This window comes from Camelus bactrianus, chromosome 35 (assembly GCF_048773025.1).
Source record: "Camelus bactrianus isolate YW-2024 breed Bactrian camel chromosome 35, ASM4877302v1, whole genome shotgun sequence".
NCBI lineage: Eukaryota > Metazoa > Chordata > Mammalia > Artiodactyla > Camelidae > Camelus > Camelus bactrianus.
In genome coordinates, this window is record NC_133573.1 from 18,515,070 (window position 1) to 18,536,267 (window position 21,198).

Genomic DNA, 21,198 nt, shown 5'->3' on the forward strand with positions numbered 1-21,198 from the left:
CCTCATCCCTTACGCCCAGGTCAGGACCATACATGAGATTTAGTTGTCACATCTCTTTGGTCTCCTTTAATCTGGAATAATTTTTCACTTTTTTTTAGAGGGGGGATGGTGGTAGTGCATTTCGTGACATCTGATTATTTCCTCATGATTCAAGTCAGGTCATGCATTTGGGACAGGAATACGCCATAACCAGTGTTGAGTACTTCCTAGCGTCTCCTACCAGATGAGACCTCTAAACAGCGTATTCCATTCCTGGTGATGGTAACTTCTTTGACCACTTAGTTAAGGTGGTAACTTCCAGATTTTTCCATGGAAGAGGTACTCCCTCCAACCTTTGTAATTAGTAAGTAATCTGGGGAAGATATTTTGAAACTATGTAAGTAATCTGTTTTGTTAACAAACTTTCAAGCAATGATTTTAGCATCCTGTGACTAGGGATGATATTTGCCTGAATTCATTATTGCCATGTGGTCCCAAAGTTCTATTATTCCTCCTTCATATACTAGTCATTATTCTCAAAATTTCCCATAGTTTCAAGCTATAAAATATTGCCTACTAAGAACTTGATAATACACAGTCATTTCTTTCCTCTTTTGGCCAATAGCTTCCCTGGTACATAGAGGTTACTCAGTATTTGTTGATGAGATCAATCATTAAAACATTTTCTAAGCACAAAATCTGGGCTACATACTGTGCTAGCTCTGGAAATATAGGTATGAATAAAATATAGTCTTTGCACTTACAAATTACACTTCAGTAGTAGGGAAATAAATAAGTAAACTGATAACTATTTGAGCTCAAGAGAATTCTTATTTCCTTATATTCTCATCAACAAAGATTATCAATCTTTTTATCTTTGCCAGTCTAAGAAAGAAAAAAGTGAACTTATTTAGATGTTTATTTTTTAGGGAGATTTAGCACCTTTACCCCGTTTTTGGTCTTTCATATTTCTCCAGTGAATCCCTTGTATTCTTTGCCCATTTTTCTGCTGGGGTATTTATCCTTTCTTATTGACCATGTACACGGTATTCTGTGTCAAAGAAGGCTTTATTTTTCATTTAGTAAGACCTGCACCATTCTATGATTCTAAGAATAGTCACATCAGTTTTCTTCTAGTACTTTAATGGATTCCCTTTTTGAGTATAAATCTCTGGTACAAAAGCGGAATAAATGAACTTAGCAAGTTTCATAACCACACAGCAAATTATTTCAAGTGACTTCAAAGAACAGAATCTTGACAGTATATCACAAGGACAAAAAGAACTGCAGAGAAATCCTAACCTGAATACAGTTCTTTCAGTGTTAGTAAAACAATACTGGTGTTGCTATTTTGAAAATACTAGATATATACATATGCTGTAAGTTAAAGCAAGTAAGTAATTTGTTTATGTTGTTAGGAACCCAGATTCCCAGAGTAAAAGAATATAATTTTTTTCAAAATATGTTTATATTTTATGTATTTTTTAAAGATGTTAAGTAAAAATTCTATAATTTTCCATTGAATTGGAAATATCAGCATAAACTCATGAAATATTTTTCTTTCTCTATAAAAATGTGTGTTTCCTAGTCTGTTCACTGAGAATGTCTAAAAGGAAAGACAACCTACTGGCAATGAACTTTACTAATTACTGCCTCCTAGATTGTGGTCTCTAGACATGTTTTCCCAATAAGGAGCTCAACCTCTTGCCTAGGTCTAGTACAGGAGAGGTGCGAAATAAGCCTTAATTACCTTGTCATGCCAGAAAGCAGGAAGCCATCAGAATACTAGCATACTAACAAAAAGACAAAGAAATTAGCGTAAGGGGCTCCCACTCACTAAAGATGGGATAGTCTGAACACAGAAAATAATGACTGCAATGGATTAAAATACATCAAATCTACAACATTCCATGGATTCATAAAGATACTAAAAAAAAACCCCACACTTATTTGGAGGTTGCTTTTTTGAAAACTGGTGATGAAAGGGAAAGAATCAAGCATTTATTTTGCCTTCCTTAGACAGGGTTGTTGTTCAGAATAATGAACTAGATAATAAGGGAAAGTTCTTTATAGAAGAATTCCAGGTAACAAAAGCTGAAAGAACAAAAGAATTAAAAAAAAAAAATCAGCATTTTGCAAACCTTCATAAAGAATCCAGGCATTGAATCAAAGGATGCTAAAACCACTACCTGGAAGGTTAATGGAGGAATGGGAAATAGATGAAACAAATTTGGTAAAATGTTGGTAACTGTTGAACTTGGGTGATGATATATGGGAGTTTAGCATATTAACCTTTCAATTTTTGTGTATGTTTTAATGCTTCCATAAAAAACGTTTCCATCTGTGTGTTCCTTGTACTTAGCACAGTACCTGGCATGTATCAGTCAATGATTTGTTGTTACTGTGGCTAATTTGTTGTTATTCTGGCTTACCATAGCTTATCTTTTTGTCATATCTTATCTTTTCGTCTCAAAGTAGCTTCTCATTTCTAGGGAATCTTTCGTCTAAACCAGTGGTTCTCAAACTTTCCTGTGCCTGTGTCAGCAGATTTGGAGTGTGGCTTGAGATTCTGCACTTCTAGTAAGTTCCCAAGTGATGCTGATCCTGCTTCTCTGTGGACACACTTTGAGTATCAAGGATCTAAACCAGTGATGAAGTTAGCAGACAAGATATGGTCCCCTATCTGATTTCAGGAATAGGAAATCAAAAATATTATAGGTTTTTTTTTTAACTTATTCTAATTTTAGGACAAAATCATTGAAAACAAATCTACTAGGCTGAGCAATTTGACCCAGCCCTTCAACCACCACTTTTAGACTAAGGTTGGGAAAATTCCTGGCTGCCATAGGGCTAAGACAGGATTGATGGCACAGCCAGTCATGGCACTGGGGAAGGCACACGTTGCATATGAAACGCTATACAGTAAAGGCATTAGAGAAGCCCAGGTAAAATTAAAGGATTAAACAGTCTATACCTTCTTTGGAAATGACATATAAGAATGTTATCTTCTTTTTCTGTAAAGAGCCAGGTAGTAAGTATTTAGGCTTTGAGAGCCATTTGGTCTGTGTAACTACTTCACCCTTCTGTTGCAGCACAAGACCAGCCATAGATAATATGTCAACAAAGGGAGGTGGCTGTGTTCCAATAAAACTTTATTTACTCACTGAAATTCAAATTTCATGTAATTTTCACCTATCACAAAATGTCATTCTCCTTTCGATTTTTCCAACATTTTAACAACGCAAAACAAAAAACTAAAAACAAAAAACAACTATTCTTAGTTCACAGGCTGTACAGAAAACAGTGGGCCAGATTTGGCCTGTGGGCCAGTTTGCCAACTACTGGCTTAAAAGATGTAAAGTCAACTGTTCTGTTTGTTTATACTGAACAGAAGCTTTTGGAGTTACCAGACATTTAATCCATAGACCATCTCTGAAGTCGGAAGAGCTTCTGGAACTTGAAGTCAAAACACCTGCCATCCTCACCCCTTCCTGCTCCCCACAAATGTCTCATTAGAATAGTGTAAGGTGATGCTTTAAATGAAAAGCAAGCAACTCTCTAAATCCATATACCCAAAATCTACCACTTCCTAATATCTTTCCTTACTATACACCAAACTTTATATAGTATTTCTATTTATGTGTCCTTTACTTAGCAAATATTTTTAGCACTATGCACCACACACTGTTCCACTTTATATCAGACTATTGAAATCTCCTAACAAACTCTGAGGTAAGTACTATTATTATCTCCTTTTTGCAGATGAGGAAACTGAGGTGTGATCGTTTCATGTTATGTGTCAACTTGGGTAAACCATGGTAGGCAGATATTTGGTCAAACACCAATCTAAATGTTGTTGTGAATGTATTTTTTTAGGTGAGATTAACATCTAAATCGTTAGACGTCCAGTAAAAGCTACCCTCCATCACGTCTAAAATAAATCCCCCTCCATCTACACACACCCATTGTTCTTTTTCTCTGGAGCACCCTAACTAATATAACATGGAAGGTAACTTGGCTATGGTCATAAAGCAAGTAAGAGCTGGAATTCAAAGCCAGGTATTCTGAACCCAAAGACTGTAATTCTTAAGCCACCAGGTTCAGTGATTCCTGAATGAAAAACAAAAAATGTCAAGTTATTTACTCACCAAGTAGACATTGTTTGCTGACTGCAGTGAATAGTACAAATGGACAATGAAAGGACTTTTGCTTAGGGCCAGAGCGTCCCTCTCTGCTTGGACTTGATGAGTCATATTTTTGTTGATCATGTCTGCTTTTTTGACAACCTGTAATACATAACATAACAACAGACATCTATTTTATTTTTTTCATCACAAAGTGTTCTCAGGTTTTCAAAGCTGCCATCATGAAAACAACCAGAGAGAGACAACATATAGATGTTGTTTGGACCTCACATTGCCAGCAGGGAACTGCCAGAAAAACAGTAATATGGCAAAACAAAACAAAACTTTAACATAGAACTGCTTATCTTGGTATCCAATGGCAAAACTATCACATCCCTTTTGAGAAGGAAAAAAGATGTAAATAAATGCTCCCTGACTACCCTTCCTATTAGTAGGGAAAAAAAATTCTGTTCTGCTGTTCTTACTACTAAGTCAAAAGATAGTAATGTTCCTAATAAACCCCCAGATAATCAGGAAGTTGGCATAGAGAAATAGTAGCTAATACTTTTCTTAAAATTTCTGATTCTTTGATGGATGGAGGTAGAATCAGAAAGAGGAAGAATTTAAGTCTGTGTGCTTGGGAAAAAAATTCTTAAAAATGGTTAGAACTACTGAAACTTAATAGTCTCAGATGGTGTGTTACAGAAAATAACTAATTACTCCTTTTAGGTCTCAAGGTAATTGGTATGGAAGCAAAATTATAATCTACATTAAAGTTGGAGCATTAAACTGAAGAGCTACTAATATTAAGATCGATTCTCAGGAAGGTTACAAAGGAAAGAAAGGCATGCTTCTTCCAAAGATTCATTAGAGAATTTAATAAAATCATTAATACACTGTAAATTCCAGCCTCATGGCCTTTCCATAAGAAAAATGGGGGAAACTGACAAAACCAGTTGATAATGTGATTTCACCTATCATTCCACTAGACTGGAAGCTCTGTGAGGGCAAGTTTGTTTTGTTTACCACTGTATTCCAGATTCTACACAAAAAGAGGCTTCTCACAAATACTGATTCAAAAAAAAAAAAAAAAGAAAGAAACTGAATCGGTGTTCTCATTTCAATAACTGACAATGACTGATTAGTACAGTTGAAGGAAAAGCAAAAAAACTTGGTAACATAAGAAACAAGGAAGAGTTCATCTCAATAGCATGGGTCTGAAAGGTCAGGATAGGAATGAAAGGGGACTAGGATGAACCTTAATACATAATTAACACAGATGGAGAAGAGCAGAGACTGGTGGGAGAAAAGCACTTAGGAGGGAACCAGCATAAACGTAAGCTCAGAGGCAAGACAATACACAGCATTCAGGGACTAGCCAACTGTCTGGAATGGCTAGAACATAGCAAATGTGGAAGATACAATAGAAGTTTAGGGCCAGAACTTGGAGCATGACTGCTTTTCTAAGGAGTTTGGACTTTAGCTTGCATGTCACAGTCTAAGGAATGTAACAGTTATTCCAATTAGGGGCCTATTCTAATAGACTAGGTATGGAAATAAAGTCCTGATGAACCTCAAAAGCATCACCTCAAGTGAAAACAGCCAGATGCAAAAGACCATATATTGCATGATTCCATGTATATGCCACGTCCAGAAAAGGCAAACCTACAGCGATAGAAAGTAGATTGATAGTTATCTTGGGCTGGGGGTGTTAAGGGGGACACTGCAGATGGGCAAGAGAGGTCGTTTCAGGGTAATGGAAATGTTCTAAATGTGGAATGTGATCATAGCTACCCAATCCTTAATTTACTAAAAACTGAATTATAATAACCTATAGTGAAAAGGAATAGCTTTTCGTGGGTGGCGGCGAGTGCAGTCAGAGCGCCACGAAGGCTCCCGGCACACTGCGAGAGTACAAGGTGGTGGGGTGCTGCCTGCCCACCCCCACAGGCCGCACACCGCCTCTCTATCGCATGTGAATCTTTGCGTCTAATCATGTTGTTGCCAAGTCCCGCTTCTGGTACTTTGTGTCTCAGCTGAAAAAAATGAAGTCTTCCGGGGAGACTGTCTACTGTGGACAGGTGTTCGAGAAATCTCCCCTGGGGGTGAAGAACTTCGGCACCTGGCTGCGCTATGACTCCGGCAGCGGCACCCACAACATGTACCGGGAGTACCGGGACCTGACCACAGCAGGCGCCGTCACTCAGTGCTACAGACACGTGGGCGCCCGGCACCGCGCCTGCCACTCCATCCAGATAAGGTAGAGGAGATTGCAGCCAGCAAGTGCTGCCGACCAGCGGTCAAGCAATTCCACCACTCCAAGCTCAAGTTCCTGCTGCCCTACCCGGTCCTGCGTCGCCAGCAAAAGCCACGCTTCATCACCAGGAGGCTCAACACCTTCTTTTAGATGCAGGGCCTTCCTGTCCCCCTTCTACCCAAATAAACTCTTTGTGGAAACAAAACAAAAACAAAAACAAAAAAGAAAAGGAATATATTTACAAAAAAAAAAAAAAAGAATATATATGTATAACTGAATCACTATGCTGTACACCAGAAAGTAACACAGCATTATAAATCAACTATCCTTCAACAAAAAAAACCACCCCACTGAATTATACTTTTTTTAATGAAACAAACATTTATTGAGGGCTTATTGTGTAAAGCCCTGTTCTAAGTGCCCAGGTAGAGGGGTGAACAAACCAGAAGAAAGCCCCTGTAATAATTCTTGCCCTTCTTCTTCAGAAGATGACTTGGAAACTCCAGGTGTACTCTGGCACCTGGATCTTCCCCTTACTGCTAGAGCTACAAAATGAAGATGGCAGTATTATGGATACTGGGAATGATGCTGCTGAACACTACTGGCAGCATCATGTCGCCCATCTGAGACTCCAGGTTGTCTCAACCCACAGCCTCAGTTCTTATAGGAAGAATGACTTGAGAGATGTGTAGACATACTTCTTCCACTCTACATTGAAGATTTTCTGATTAACCTCTTCATTCAATGGATTATTTCTTTGGGTAAATAATTTCTAGGCATATTCAGACAGGATTTCTTGTTCCTGGGCTGTGACAATTCATCTCTTGATGACATTTTTCATAGTTCATTTCCATTGAAATGAATTGTACTTTTTGAAAGAAAGAAAGAAGGGGAGAAAAAAATGAAGTCCTGTACTTGGGCAGACCTGGGAATGGAATGGAAGGGGTGAATATGAGACAATTGGCAGGACTGGCTGAGAGACAGGCTATACAGATGAATCAGAGGAAAGTTTAAATGACTCAAGTTTCTAGTCTGAATGGCAGGGATGAGGATGATGTTATTACGTGGAGAGAGGGAATAAAGGAGGTGGTTAGGTGGAGAGGATTGTTCAGAGTTAGGCAAGCACAATTTTCATGTGACTGCTAGATATTCACATAGCAATGTCCAAAATGAAGTCGAAATTTCATCGGCACTCAGATATATCACGTTCACTCAGCGGTGAAACGTGAGTAGCCTGAAACCTGGGGAGTGGATGAGGATCAAGAGTAGCGAGAAATGACTTTGAATACACTGAACATACTCCTGCAAGGATAAAGGAGTGATTTTTTTAAAGGACATATTTCAGCTTAGTCTTTAAATAAAAGGACATTCTAGATTTATAATGAAAAGTCTGAAGAGAAAAGTGGGGTTTCTTTAATGAGTTCTTTTGGCTATAGAGGTCAGAAGTTAAGATATCACAGCATGGAGGCTGTACTTAACAATACTGCATTGTACAATTGAAAGACGCTGAGAGATCTTAAAAGTTCTCAGCATAAGAAAAAAAATTGGGGGGAAGGGTATATAGCTCAAGTAGTAGAGCGCATGCTTAGCATGCACAAACTCCTGGGTTCAATCCCCAGTACTCCCTCTAAAAGCATAAATAAAAAACCTAATTACTTTCCCCCTCCAAAAAAATAAAATTTAAAAAATTCGTAGCTGTGACGTGATGGTTCTTAACTAGACTTATGGTGGCGACCATTTCGCCTTACAAATATTTAATGATTATGTTGTACACCTGTAACTAGTATATGTCAATTACATCTTGATTATATAAGAAATGAATCTATATCAAACTGATAGAATTAAGACACTTTTTGGAAATAACTGCTTCAAATTTAAAGTTTCAACCTTAATCCTGGTAAAGGCCAAATCAGTAAAAAGGATTCAGAAGTTCTGTCGTCTCTAAGCTTTCGCGGTGAGAACAGAAGGGCGGAGCAGGGGGGACAGGGACTTGCCCCGGCTGATGTGACCCCAGGTGAGAACTCAGCTCGCAGGGCTCCGGAGACTTCAGCAAGACAGGCACCTGGTCTAGTCCCTGGGGCCTGCCCAATTCAGCGGACAGGAAAGAGGGCCGAAGTGCCGGCCTCCTTCGCTTTCTTTACTCTCTTACCTTCACCGCGTACAACCTGCTGCCTTTCTGCCCCAGATACACCTTCCCGAAGGCGCCACGGCTAATGGGCTTCACTATGGTGAACTCCTCAATGGAGGGAGGTCGTGGCACCGGGATGTTATTCACACACTCCCCTGTTGCCGCGCCTCCTCCACTCTCCTCGCTGCCCGCGGAGGGCTTCATCGCGGGCCAGTCGCGAGGCAACGTTGCAGCCGCCGCCAACGCCCGTTCCGGAGCCGCGACTCCCGCAACTCTGTTCAAAGTGAGGCTCCACCCACGCCGCACGCCGGCCGTGACGTCACCCCGTCGCCGCGCGCGCCGCGCCCAACCCAGCGCGGCCCCGCCCCTCTCACTCCCCGTGGTCTAGCAGAAGCTAATGGGCGTGTGGGCGGGGCCGCTGGGAAACTCTTGAACCAACCACAGACTCTCCCAGGGTGAGTTTGTAATGGCACGGGGCGGTACAAACAGTTCTTGGCGGACGGGAAACGGGGCTACCGGGGCTTGAATCCCAATCTTTGAAGAGTTTTCTTCCGACTTCCAAACAAGGCTGATGAGACCCTGCCCTCATCCCACTTTAAAGAAAAATTTTAAACTCCTTTGCGACCTCCCATCCGCAGGAGAAATGTAAACCAGTTCGGGTCCGCCCGGTAAAGCCATGGCCAGTGAAATCGTAGAATGTGGAGAAACTGGATGAGCAGGAAGCGCACGACTGGCCCTGCAATGTGACATTCTAACAAAATGTAACTTGCCTATCTGAAACAGGAGGATTTTTTGATTTACTGAGGGTAAGATAAAGAGCACTGAATTTGTAGCGAAAGAGCTTATCGTAGCTCAAGGCCCAGTCGAAACAGGAGTGATAATGAAGCTGGAGAAAGATTTAACGGGGTTGATGCCGTTCCCCCTTAGAAAGAAAACTACAGTCAAAGAGCTTTGGGGATCCGGCAGGTGTGCATTACTCAACGTGAACATGAACGACTTTGGGGGCCTCAGCGGCAGCTGTAGAAACGCAGGCCCGGGTTAAAAACGGCAGGCTGACGCACACCGCCGGGGTGGCGGCCTCACCTGCCCCGGAAGTACTGTTGCGTTAGCGCCTTGCCTTCCGGGGCAGATTGGCTGTCGTTGCGGCAGCTGTAGGAAGGGGAGGCCATTTTCCGTTTCTAGGAAAAGTGAGGGCGACGGGAGAGAGAAAAGAAGGAGAAGAAAGGGCTTAGCGCCTCCCCGCCGGGCCGTGAACGAGAGGGACAGTTTCGGCAGGCGGGTGAGGTCGCTGAGGGCCCGGAGAAGATGTTTTCCCTGTCGAGCACCGTGCAGCCCCAGGTCGGTCCGGCATCCAGTCCATTTTTCTCCCCTCTTGCTCGCGGCTGTTTGCCATTTGCGTTTCTTGGAGGCGGTTTCTCTTAAGGGATCGTAGGAGGGAAGCGATTAACCCAGCTGGAGTCCTGGGGTTGAGAAGGTATCGGGGGCAACGCTGAGAGTAAAGTGCTGACTATGAAGCAGAGGAGACCTTGGCTTATCGACTTGGTTGCGTGAAATTTTTGCTAGAGAATCCATCAAGCATTGTTCAGCGCTGGACTTTCTGGGGTGGGGGGTGGGGATCGGGTAGGGGAAGCGTCTTTGCCGTAGACATAAAGGGAGCAAATGATGTTCCGTTTCCATCCTTCCACGTTTTCAAAGACTTTAGTAATTCAGCCCCGATTCTCTACTCTTTCTTTGACATGGAATTTAATCCAAACATGATAAAAAAAATTGGAATAAACTTATACCGTTTTTTCTTTTGCCCAAAAGTGACTAATATGTATTTTTAGATTATTGACTGCTTGCAGTTAAAATTTTGATTCAGCCTCCTCCCCATTTTTTACTCGATAAAGCAAAAGGGCAAAGAAAAAAGATCCCAGGGGTTTTTATTTTTAATTCTCTTGTTTCAGGAGTAATCAGTTGTGGCAGTGTTTTGGTCTTAGTTCATTTAAAGGTCTTTTTTGATGATATTTTGAATTTGGTTTGTTTTGAGTTCCTCACAGTTTTGCAAATAAAGTTTTTGAAAACACTCAGTTTTAAAAATATTTTTTGACACTCTAGTTTCTTGCTTTAAGCATATGGTATGTCTCTTTGTGTAAGCTCCATTCCCTTTTGTTTTGATTTTTTTGCTAGTACTGGGTTGGTTAATAGAAAATGAAGTGGTCAGTAATGTTCTAGGTGAACAAAGCAAACGTGGAATCTTACGATAAGAAGTAAAACATGAATAGGAGTTAGCCAAGTGAAGTGTGAATAAAAGTGAACAGGTATCCCAGGGAGATAGTGTCTGAAGGTTCTGAGATAGAGACCAGCCTAGCTGATTGGAGGAACAAGAATAAGGCCAGTGTGGCTAGAGCCTGGTGATTAAAGGGCCAATGACAGAAAGGAGGTTGGGGAGAAGACTTGAGTTTGATCATACAGGGATTTATAATAAGGGACTTTGGATTTTGTTTTAAATTTGTTGGGAACCATTAAAAGGTTTTAAGCATGTTAAGGAGCAACATGATAAGATTTATATTTTTAATAGATTACTCTGTCTTCTTGCTGTGTGGAGTGTGGGAGGACAAGAGTGGAAGTGTCTTCAGGTGTTAAGGATGTTATTGTGCTAATTCCAGAGAGGGATAATGCACTGCTAAGTGGTGATGGTGGTTATGGAAAGAAGGGGACGATACTTATTTTACAAAAAGAATAGAATTTCATGAGGGATGATGGACAGAGGTGTTTCAGGTTTAATCAGCTGGCTAACAAGAAGGTGTTATTTACCAAAATGACAATGTCTAGAGAAGTCCTATCAATTGTTTGAAAAAGAATCTTACTTGGCCTGCTGAACGTAATATTAAATCTTTTAAAACTGAACATCATCAAGTTTTTATCAAGAAGACCCGGTTTTAGAAGTGTATATCATTAGCTGAATATATGTTATATGTGATGTTGGTAGAGGCAGTGAAGGAATTTGTGTACTATAGGCAGTCCTAACTGGGCTCTTGTTGGTCCCTTATGCATTTTATGCTGTGGAAGATGATAAACACATTTGTAATTCCTGGTTGCTTAATTGGTTGAATACACTCGAATTTAAATTGTGTGACACAGAAGGTCAACCTTTTCATTGAAAAGAGATCTACCATCTTTTGGCAATTTAAATTCTTTATGGAATGAGAAGAGAAATAACTAATTAAAATAAAACTTCTCAAAGGTATAGGCAGAAAATATGTATGTATCTTAAAATAATTTGATTCCTGTGGTTTTTTTTTTTTAATTGAAATAGAGTTGATTTACAATGTTGTGTTAGTTTCTGGTGTACAGCATAGAGATTCAGTTATATATATATATTTTTTTCATATTATTTTTCATTATAGGTTGTTACAAGCTACTGAATATAGTTCCCTGTGCTATACAGTAGGACTGATTCCTGTAGTTTTGAGTTTGTTTCTTTCTGACTCTAAAAATAATACACATTCATTGCCCAAAATGCTGAAAAGAAAAACATAAATAAGAAAATAAAAATCACCCATAATTTCATTACCCAAAGAGATCCCATTTTAGAGTAAGTTCTTTCATAGTTTTGATCTCTACACGAGTATGTTTATGTGTACTTAAAAAAAAAAAGATGTTACATAAAGTTTTACAGCCTACTTCTTTCATTTAACAATATTGTGAATTTATAACTGGAATCTGGACTCAGATTATCTGGGTTAGAATCCTTCCTCCTGTAGTACTTTCTTGCTGAATGACTTTGAACATGGCACTAAATCTATCTAAATTCTTGTCTTCATCAGTTGAATAGAAGTATAATAGTAACTAACGTTTATAGCTGTTACGAGGATTAAATGAGATAATGTAAGTAAAGCACATAGTACAAAACCTGGCATTTAGTAAGAACATCTTTAATGTATTCATTTACTCAACAAATGTTTATTTTTAATTTTAATGCACATCTGCTGTGTGCATTATTGTTGCACTGGGCTATACTATTGAATGAAATAGAGAAGATAAGATTGAGAACAATAAAATATGTAAGTTATGTTAAGTATTATGTAGAAGTGTTTTATATTAAATAATTTATAAATAAAATAGAAATAATAAAATAGAGGGGAAAAAATTCCCTTGCCACATGGAACTTATGCTCCAGTGAGAGAGTGTGGTATATAATAAATTAAAAATATTTGGTCTTTGTTCCCAATTCTTGGCACAGAGCTCCTGAAACCCTTGAAATTTCCTGTGTGATAGGTGTGTCTTTATTCTTAATGTCCCTCTTTGGATCACACCTGGGTGTATGCTAATGAGGTGACTTAGGGTGGGGAGGTTCTAGTAAAGTTCAGAACTGGACTGGTCACCAGGAAGACCTAGTGATTAGAAGGTGGGCGCTCTCAGCCCCAAACCTCTGCCTCTGGGAAGGGAGAGTTGGACTGGAGATGGAGCTCCATGAAAACTCTTGAACTGGGGGATCCAGTGCAGATGCTGGCAGTGCAGGAGAGTGGTACACTCTGAATCTGGGGGGGACGGGAGCGCCTGTGCTTGGGATCCTTTTAGACCTCGCCCTATATATTTCTTCATCTGGCTGTTCATTTCCATCTTTTTTAATAGACCAATAAATGTAAATAAAATATCTTCCTTAGTTCTGTGAGCTGTTCTAGCAAATTATCCAACCTGATGGGGGTTGGGGGTTGTGGGAAGCCCTGATTTATAGCTGGTAGATCAGAAGTGTCAGTGTCTTGGTACTTGTGACTGTCATCTGAAATGGGACTGAGCTGTATACCTGTGGCGTCTGCGCTAACGTCTGGTAATTACTATCAGAATTGAATTGTTGGACACCCAGTTAGTGTCCAACAATTACTGGTTGGTATCAGAAAATTGGTTGAGAGAGAGACAGATAGTAAATAAGTAATATGTAAATTACTTATAGATAATTGAGATAAATCTAAATTTAGATAAATAAGACCTCTAAGATAAATAAGTAAATATTTAAAGTGTTTTAGTGAAAATGTCAAAAAGGGAAAATAAAGCAGAGAAAGGAAATAAAGGATATTTTTGAGGGGAGGGTTTTTGAAATCTTAAATAGGCTGAGTAAGGAAGAGACTCATGAAAAGATGACTTGTGAGTTAAGAACTAAAGGGAGTACGAGAATTTGTAACTAATGGGACAAAAGAGGGGGTAAACTGCAAGGCCAAGTCCTTGAGGTGAGGAAGGGCCTGCCAGGTGTGTTCCAGGCTGGCAGGAGCAGAGAAAATGAAGGGGAACATAGTAGTGGTTCAATTCAGAGAGGTGATAAGGAGCCAAGGAGGGGTTTCTGTGTCCTAGTTGTTTGGACTTTGGCTTTTATTGTGAGGAAAGCCCTTGGAGGGTTTTGAGCAGAGAAATGATGAGATCTGACTGATTTTAAAGGAGTAGATTTAGGGAGAGAAGTTAGGACCTTTTGTAAAAATCCATAGGGATCCCTGTGATTTAGAATAGGGTGGCGCAGTGGGGAAGTTAAAAAGTATAAAATTCTGAATCTGTGCTTATGGTTTTTATGTCTGTGAAATGTTTCATTTTTGTGGTGGTATCATTTGTTTAGCCACTCCCCTATTGTTGGACATTTCTAGCTTTCCACAGTGTTTTAAAAGATTTTGATGAAAATTGTCATCTCTGCATATGCAAGCATAGATTATTACTTGCCAGATAATTTCCTTGGAAAAATCCCTAGAAGTTTGATTGCTGGAACAATGAAATGTATGTAGTTTTAATACTTTCGCTGTACATAACAGCAGTACTGTCCTGAAAGCATATGTCAATTTTCTTTCTACCAGCAATAAATCTGGATAGTTTTGATATACACTGTATGTTAAACTTTTTACAATCCCAAATCCTGACAATAAAAAGACTTTTTTTGTATTTTTATTTTGAAAAGCAATACTTAATGTTCAACTTTCATCTTTTTTTAGGTTACAGTTCCTCTGAGTCATCTCATCAATGCCTTCCATTCACCAAAAAGTACATCTATTTCTGTCAGCGCATCAGTTTCTCAAAACCAGCATCGAGATGCGGTTCCTGAGCATGAGGCTCCCAGCAGTGAGGTAACAGCTTTTACCCTGGATGTGTGAGAAAGCTTGTTGGATTCAGTATGTTGTAAACATGCTTGAGATATCTTTCTGTGTTTAGACATTTTTAACAGGGTGATTTCTGTCTTCAGCTTAACCTCTCCTTTATGATTAAAGACATCTAATTCTGGCTTTGTTGTACATGTGGAAACTTTTTTTTTTAACATTTAATTTATAAAAAATTTCATGTGGCAGTGTATTGCTGTTCACTTCCTACATTACTGCTTGTGTAATACCATTTATGTGTTCTTTTGTGTTGCTCCAACACTAGCAGGGAACCCACGACTGCCCCGCAAGTCTCAGGGAAGATAAAATAGCAAGAAGTTACCATCTACTGCCTTAAAGGAGCTTTCAGTGTAATTAAGCAATTAGAACAGCGGGACCTGACAGTGAAATGTATATGCTATGAAACTGTACTTTGAGTTTTCAGAGAATTATGAAATCATTGTGGCCAAGGACATAGGGGATTCCCAACCTAGGAACTTTGTGTTTACAAGATTTACTAATAAGGTAGTTGCTTGTAGCTCAGAAAACATTTTTCATAGAAAACATTATCATCTCTAGCTAAGTTTCTCCAAAGCCTCTTTAACCCAAGATAGCTGACATACTTAGTCCTGGTATCAGGGGCTATGGCAAAGGACAGTAGAGGTGTGGAGGTGGACGAGTCGTGGAGGGCCGGGTTGTGAGGTTAAGTCTTGGGATACAATTTTAATTAGATGAAAAGTTTGTGTTTATCATCTTATGCTTTCCTTTTATACTATCTGCCAGTTCCTGTTGCCTCTTTCTACAGGCAATCCATTCTTGTCTTTTAAAAAAAAATTTCTTGTTTTAAATTTTGGGGAGAGCTAATTAGGTTTATTTACTGTTTTTTTAATTTTTAAACAGAGGTACTGGAGATTGAACCCAGGACCTCGTTCATGCTAACCATATGCTCTACCACTGAGCTGTACCCTCCCCCCCATTCTTGTCTTCTGTTGTGACACCACTCTCCCAAATTATAGTCTAAGAGAGCTTTCCTAATGATAATACATGTCATTTGAACAGTGAAAGTTTAATATAAAAAATTAGTATAATTTTTTAGTCTAATACTTAAAAAACCCTGTTCTCACAGGGGATTGGAGTAAGTAGGGACTGGCTAGTAATTCAAGAAAACTCAAATATATAGGACTCACAGATTTAAGGAGCAGCTAATCCTCCCAGGACTGAGAGCATCCCAGGAAGAGTTCTCCAATTCTGGGCTGAGGTTCTGAGGTTGTTGGAGAGGCCGTGGCCTTGGCTTGCTGAATGGCAGAGAAGTCACTGGTGTCACGCCTGCTGAACCTGATGGAAATCTGCCCCCTGGAGTACGAGGGAAAGCTGTTCCTGGGGCGGAGTCTTATTGGAAAAGCTGCTGGGCACTGCTGGCCACTGTGCACTGTAGGAGCCAGGCTTTAGAGAAGCTGCACCAGTGGCCATAGCCAGATGCTGAAAAAACTGGGGATTTACCAGCCTGAACCGGGAGCAAAGACTCCTCCTACAGTGTCTCTCCAGTGCCCTCTACTGACCGCTTAATGTCATTCTGATCAACAAAGGAAAAATATTTAAAGGGCCCGGATCCACATTCATGGAGCCAACAAAAAAGATAAGGAGGAGCTAAGAGCTGAATCGATAACCAGCACATCATCCAGAACCCTTTTCCCTCACAATCCATATACTTTACCAGTTTCTTCTGATGTCTGTTGTCTGTGGCTTGGTATTTGCATCCTTCTTAATCAGGGCTCAATTGAGATTCATACTGTTATTTTCTTGTTTCATCAGCCTTCTCTCCTCCAGCTTGTCATCTTTATCATCTATTTTCTTCCTATAAAACAAAACTGATGATGTTAGCTATAAAATTAAGTTCAAATAAGGCTCTTCACAATCTGGCCATAGCCCATCTTTCTAGTCCTTTCTTCCATCACTAAACTTTTTACTGCATCCCAGGCCCTTGGATTACTTTTTGGTTGCCCTCTTCCCCAAGGTTTCTGCCCCCCATCATTTTGTGAATTAGGTGTCACTTCAGTGAAGCCTTATCTGACTTAGAAAATTAGTTGTTCTGTATTCTCTTACATTTTTTTTAATATCTCTGTAATAGCAGTTTACCATGTTGTATGATAATTACCACGTTCATATGAACCTTATTTCTCTTTATGTTCCTACAACCCAATGCTCACTAAGTAAGGGGAATAATTTTCTGTCTTAGTTAAAATCTACGTTTCCCTTTTCAAGTCCTTGTATTGTAAATAGACGTTTTGGTTTCCCCATTTTAAAAAGATACCTTTTATCTTTGTAGCTCTTGAGTATTATAGTCCTGTTTTCATTATAATAATGTGCTTTATATGGTATAGTTTTAGTACCTTAAGCACTTTTAAGTATTTCATCCTGTCTTTAACTTTCTTACTTTACACGTTAGGATATGTAGTTGAGCAAAGCATGATCTCTCCCATTGAGCCATACTATCTTGTTGTGAAATAGGCAGGGTATATTTTATCGTCATTTTACTAATGAGGAAAGGGATTCTAAGAATATGAATGACCTGTCACAAAGCTAATAACTGACAAACTCCTGGAGCTCACCCAGAGCTGTGTAATCCATGGATCTAACTACATCAGTCCTAAGAAATTGATGTTTTACTTGTTCTGTTTATCTTTGTTCTCCCTACTTGAAGATTTAGCTTTTCAGGGCTTGAAGTTGTTACTTGTCCTTAGTGTCTCCCTGTCGGTTCGTTTGGACAAGACGATAGCTCACCCCTCTCCTATTTCTAGTTACTGTAGAACTTTTTTTTAAGGTGAGTGTATTTTCTTGACTAGTTTTCACACATCTTTTACTTTGTCCAATTTCCCTCCTGATTAGACGTTAGAAATGGGTAACGTATAGAACCTCTCAGTTCAAATGAGAATCTCAGCAATTCTTTATTGAAGGGGCTTTTGTTTCTGGTCTTTTGGGACTGAAAGAGACTTTTAAAGCTCCATGGACTGGTGATAATATTGGGAATATGATTTTTTTAACCTTTATCAAACCTTACATGACTGACCTCAGTAAAACTAGATCTAGAAGAATATTTGCACCAGTTTACTTTTTAAATATTTGAAAGAAAGGGAGATTCAGTACATTTTTTAGATTTTAAAAATTCACATTGTTTCAATTCATAAGTATTCTTTAAGTTAAATATCTTGATAATAATGCTAACTTAGTTGTTTTAATCTTTTACAGCCTATACTTAATTTAAGGGACCTTGGATTATCTGAATTAAAAATTGGACAGATTGATCAACTGGTTGACAGTCTACTTCCCGGATTTCATAAAGGCAAAAACTTTTCTTCCAATTGGCATACATCTCATATTTCTGCACAGTCCTTCTTTGAAAATAAATATGGTAAGTTAATATATTTTGTGTTCCAACAAAACTAAGCCATTTTAGTACTATTAATAATTAAATAGGTACCACTTACTAACATTTTCTATGTGCCAAATTCTTTCCTGAATTGTTTTTTCTCTCTTTTTTTTAAAGAGTAACTTTTCACTGGGATGTTTTTAGTTTTACAGAAAAGTTACAAGGATAGTACAAAGAGTTCCTATATACCCTTCACCTCTCTTCCTCTGATGTTAACTTGCTACATAACCATGGTACATTTGTCCAAACTAGGAAATTAACATTGGTAAAATGCTTTTAACTAAATTATAGACTTTATTTAGGTTTTACCAAATAAAACTTAATTTCTCCAAATCACTAGTTTTTTCCACTAGGGTTCTTTTTCTGTTCCAGAACCCAACACAGCATACTATGTATTGTTTGGAATAGTGGAATGTTGTTGTTTTAACTGTATGTGACAAATATTTTTTAGATTCCAAGTAACATACTGACCTCTGAGAATACATTAAAGAAACAGCTGTGGTCCCTTCTTTTATAGAATGTTTATGTATTTTCTTATATGTGTCTTATAATAAGTGGGCATTTTATTGAAAGGAATGTCGACTTCATGATACTTAAACAATGAATGTTAGAGCTTATCAAAATACTTGTTGATGGCAGAACAGACTTAAAAAAATCAATACAAGCGATAAAAGCCCTGAAACAAAAGAACAGGTTTGAACAGTTTTGTAAGGAAGGTTTGATTTGAAGCTGTACTTCACATCAACTTAAATCATTTACTAATCCTTTGTTCTTCTCTTACCTTTATTTTATATAAGAGCTATAGGATGAATAAAGAATTCAAAAGTAAGAAAAAGTGAAGTTTTTGAGTTTAGAGGGTTGGACTAAAAATCTGCTTCTGTTTTATTGTTTTTTTGTGCTCTACTGCCTACTTCCTGAGAGAAGCCCTAAGGCTTTAGTGGTTAAGAGTGAGGAGCAGACTAGGACCACACTCAGTCCTGGCGCTGAGTGACTGGGTTATTTATATTAAATCAGTTTTCTCATACGAAGTGTGAGGTATACCTCCTTATCTCTCTTTAGAGGATCAAATGTAGTAATCTACGCAAAGTACTTGGCCCACAGTAAGTGATCAGCAGAATAAATTTTTTGTCATTATCACCATTTTATAGTATTTTTTTTTTTCTTTTGCTGGGGAGAGGTAATTAGGTCTATTCATTTTTAGAGGAGGTACCGGGGATTGAACCCAGGACCTCACACATGCTAATAAGCATGTGCTCTGCCACTTGAGCTATACCCTCCCCCTGTTTTGTAATATTGTTATTATTACTATCGCTTGTCTAGTCTATGTATTTTGTTTCCTTTTAAGATGTTCCACTAACTACCAGCTGTGTTTTCTTGGCTTAGGCAGGCAGAGGTATTAGGAAACGGTTTCTTGACTTGATTGTAAGAGTTCTTAAAAAAATCCCTGAATTCTAACTGAGATACAGGGATGGATGAGAACAAATTTCTATTGTTGTTGCCTCCAATTCCCTGGGATCATGGAGGTTAAGTAGGATGGGGCCCATTGGTCAAGAACGGGAGTCGGGAAGAATGACGACAGTATTCACGGCTGTGGAAGGAACTTTCTTCTTATCCAGTGATGGAGCTTTAAGAGGGAAAGATGATACCTCTGGATTCCAATGTTTTATTACATTGTTCACTAGACTTGAAATTATATCTGGGAGATAGCATTTCTTTGTCTCTTTGTGCTCTTTAACTGAAAGCTTTAGGTAAGCATATTTATCTTTTACCTCTTGGTTTGAATGTAATTTCATTGGCAACTATATTCATATATCATATTAAAAAAGATAATCTAATGGACAAGTGATAGTAAAGTGATGAAGCAATGTGATTAGATTTATAGTGCTTTTAGAAATATCTAAAAGCAGAGTCATGTATGGTCAAATAAAACGCAAAACTCATTTTAGTTTTTCTAATATGTGGTAAAATTATTTGTTGCATTTCATGACTTTCTTTTGTTTGGCAATTAAACAATTTACTTTTTGTAATTTCTCTGCAGGTTGCTTAGATATATTTGGTACTTTACGTTCCTCTTGCTTATACAGACAACATTCAAGAACTCTTAAAAGAATTTGTTCAGATCTTCAGTACTGGCCAGGTATGAAGCAACAACTGTATTTATTTTGAAAACATAATAGATTTACTTGACATAATCTGATTTGTCTTTCTTAATGATATTAATGATTATAAACATTTATTTGTGGCTCACAGTAGAACTTACAGAATATTTGGAATCAACTAGTGTGGGTGTTCCTGTGTAGTTTTTAATCTTGGAAATATAAAATAACTAGATTCTGAACGTGACAGATAAGTACCAGAGTAAATCAGCGTCTAGGGAACTCATGAATACCTGCTCCAAAACAATGAAGCACACTTGTTTACTTTCCTCATTTTCAAAATCCCATTGCAGTGAATAAATAAATAAATAAAAATGGGGAAAAAGGGCAGCAGCAGAAGAGTTTCATAAATGGTCCAGAAATTTGATGACTCTGTAAGTTGTAAAGTTAAAGTCACATTGATATCAAGATCAAATATATATTCATATTTATCTAGTACCAGGCATTAGTGGTGTGTTAGGTGATAAGAGATAGTTACATATCTGGGAAAGATACACGTTGTCACCTTTATGAAACTTACAGTAGAGTGACATGAAAGAGGTGTATAATGCTGTTTCCAGTAGAACTTAGAAAAAACCCCAAGTTCTGAGTCAGTAATAGTGGGCTCTAAGGTGGCAGATACTAGAAGGTTGAAAGATTGTGCAGAGTGGTCCGTAACAGAACAGATCTGGCCTCCATCTTTTAGGCGAAAAACACATTTGCAGTAAGGTGTGTGTGTTGAGAGGAGACTCTTGGTTTGAGGGTTGATGCCAAAGAATGAAACAAGATAGTAACCCAGGTTACTTTGAACTTGAATCAAACACTAAAGATACCTACTCATTTACTGTAAGTCCATGTTCTGTAGTCTAAATATGCTTAACGCCTTGGTAATTTTGAGGGCCCTATTTCCAGTCAGTACTCATCAGTCTTTTCTTCTTTACAAATACAAATGGATTAGCAAGAATCTCTACATATTTGAGGAAAATTTCTAGCATGATTGTATTAATTTTGGGAAACGAGGATAGGAAATAAATGGGTTAAATATCCATATTT

General features: G+C 38.5%; 2 protein-coding genes and 1 pseudogene across 5 annotated transcripts in view; 2 read left to right on the forward strand and 1 right to left on the reverse strand.

The window, feature by feature from the left end:
- The window catches only part of MASTL (microtubule associated serine/threonine kinase like), a 31,842-nt gene extending 23,032 nt beyond the window's left edge, over positions 1-8,810 (reverse strand). For 2 of the 4 annotated variants that reach the window (XM_010967939.3, XM_045505000.2), the window contains exons 1-2: positions 8,510-8,810; positions 4,128-4,265 (exon numbers count right to left, since the gene is read on the reverse strand). In XM_010967939.3, coding sequence (XP_010966241.2) covers positions 4,128-4,265; positions 8,510-8,692 — 321 coding nt within the window. In that variant the 5' untranslated portion in view covers positions 8,693-8,810. The remainder of the gene's footprint in view (positions 1-4,127; positions 4,266-8,509) is intronic. The other 2 variants (XM_010967938.3, XM_045504999.2) reach the window with 2 other exon arrangements.
- Positions 5,833-6,510, forward strand: LOC105079255 (large ribosomal subunit protein eL20 pseudogene; annotated as a pseudogene).
- Positions 8,811-9,615: 805 nt separating the features above from the next.
- YME1L1 (YME1 like 1 ATPase) overlaps positions 9,616-21,198 on the forward strand; it is a 32,331-nt gene continuing 20,748 nt past the window's right edge. Inside the window, exons 1-4 of the mRNA XM_010967941.3 lie at positions 9,616-9,826; positions 14,443-14,574; positions 17,830-17,992; positions 20,049-20,147. Of these exons, the coding sequence (XP_010966243.1) occupies positions 9,794-9,826; positions 14,443-14,574; positions 17,830-17,992; positions 20,049-20,147 (427 nt within the window). The 5' untranslated portion in view covers positions 9,616-9,793. The remainder of the gene's footprint in view (positions 9,827-14,442; positions 14,575-17,829; positions 17,993-20,048; positions 20,148-21,198) is intronic.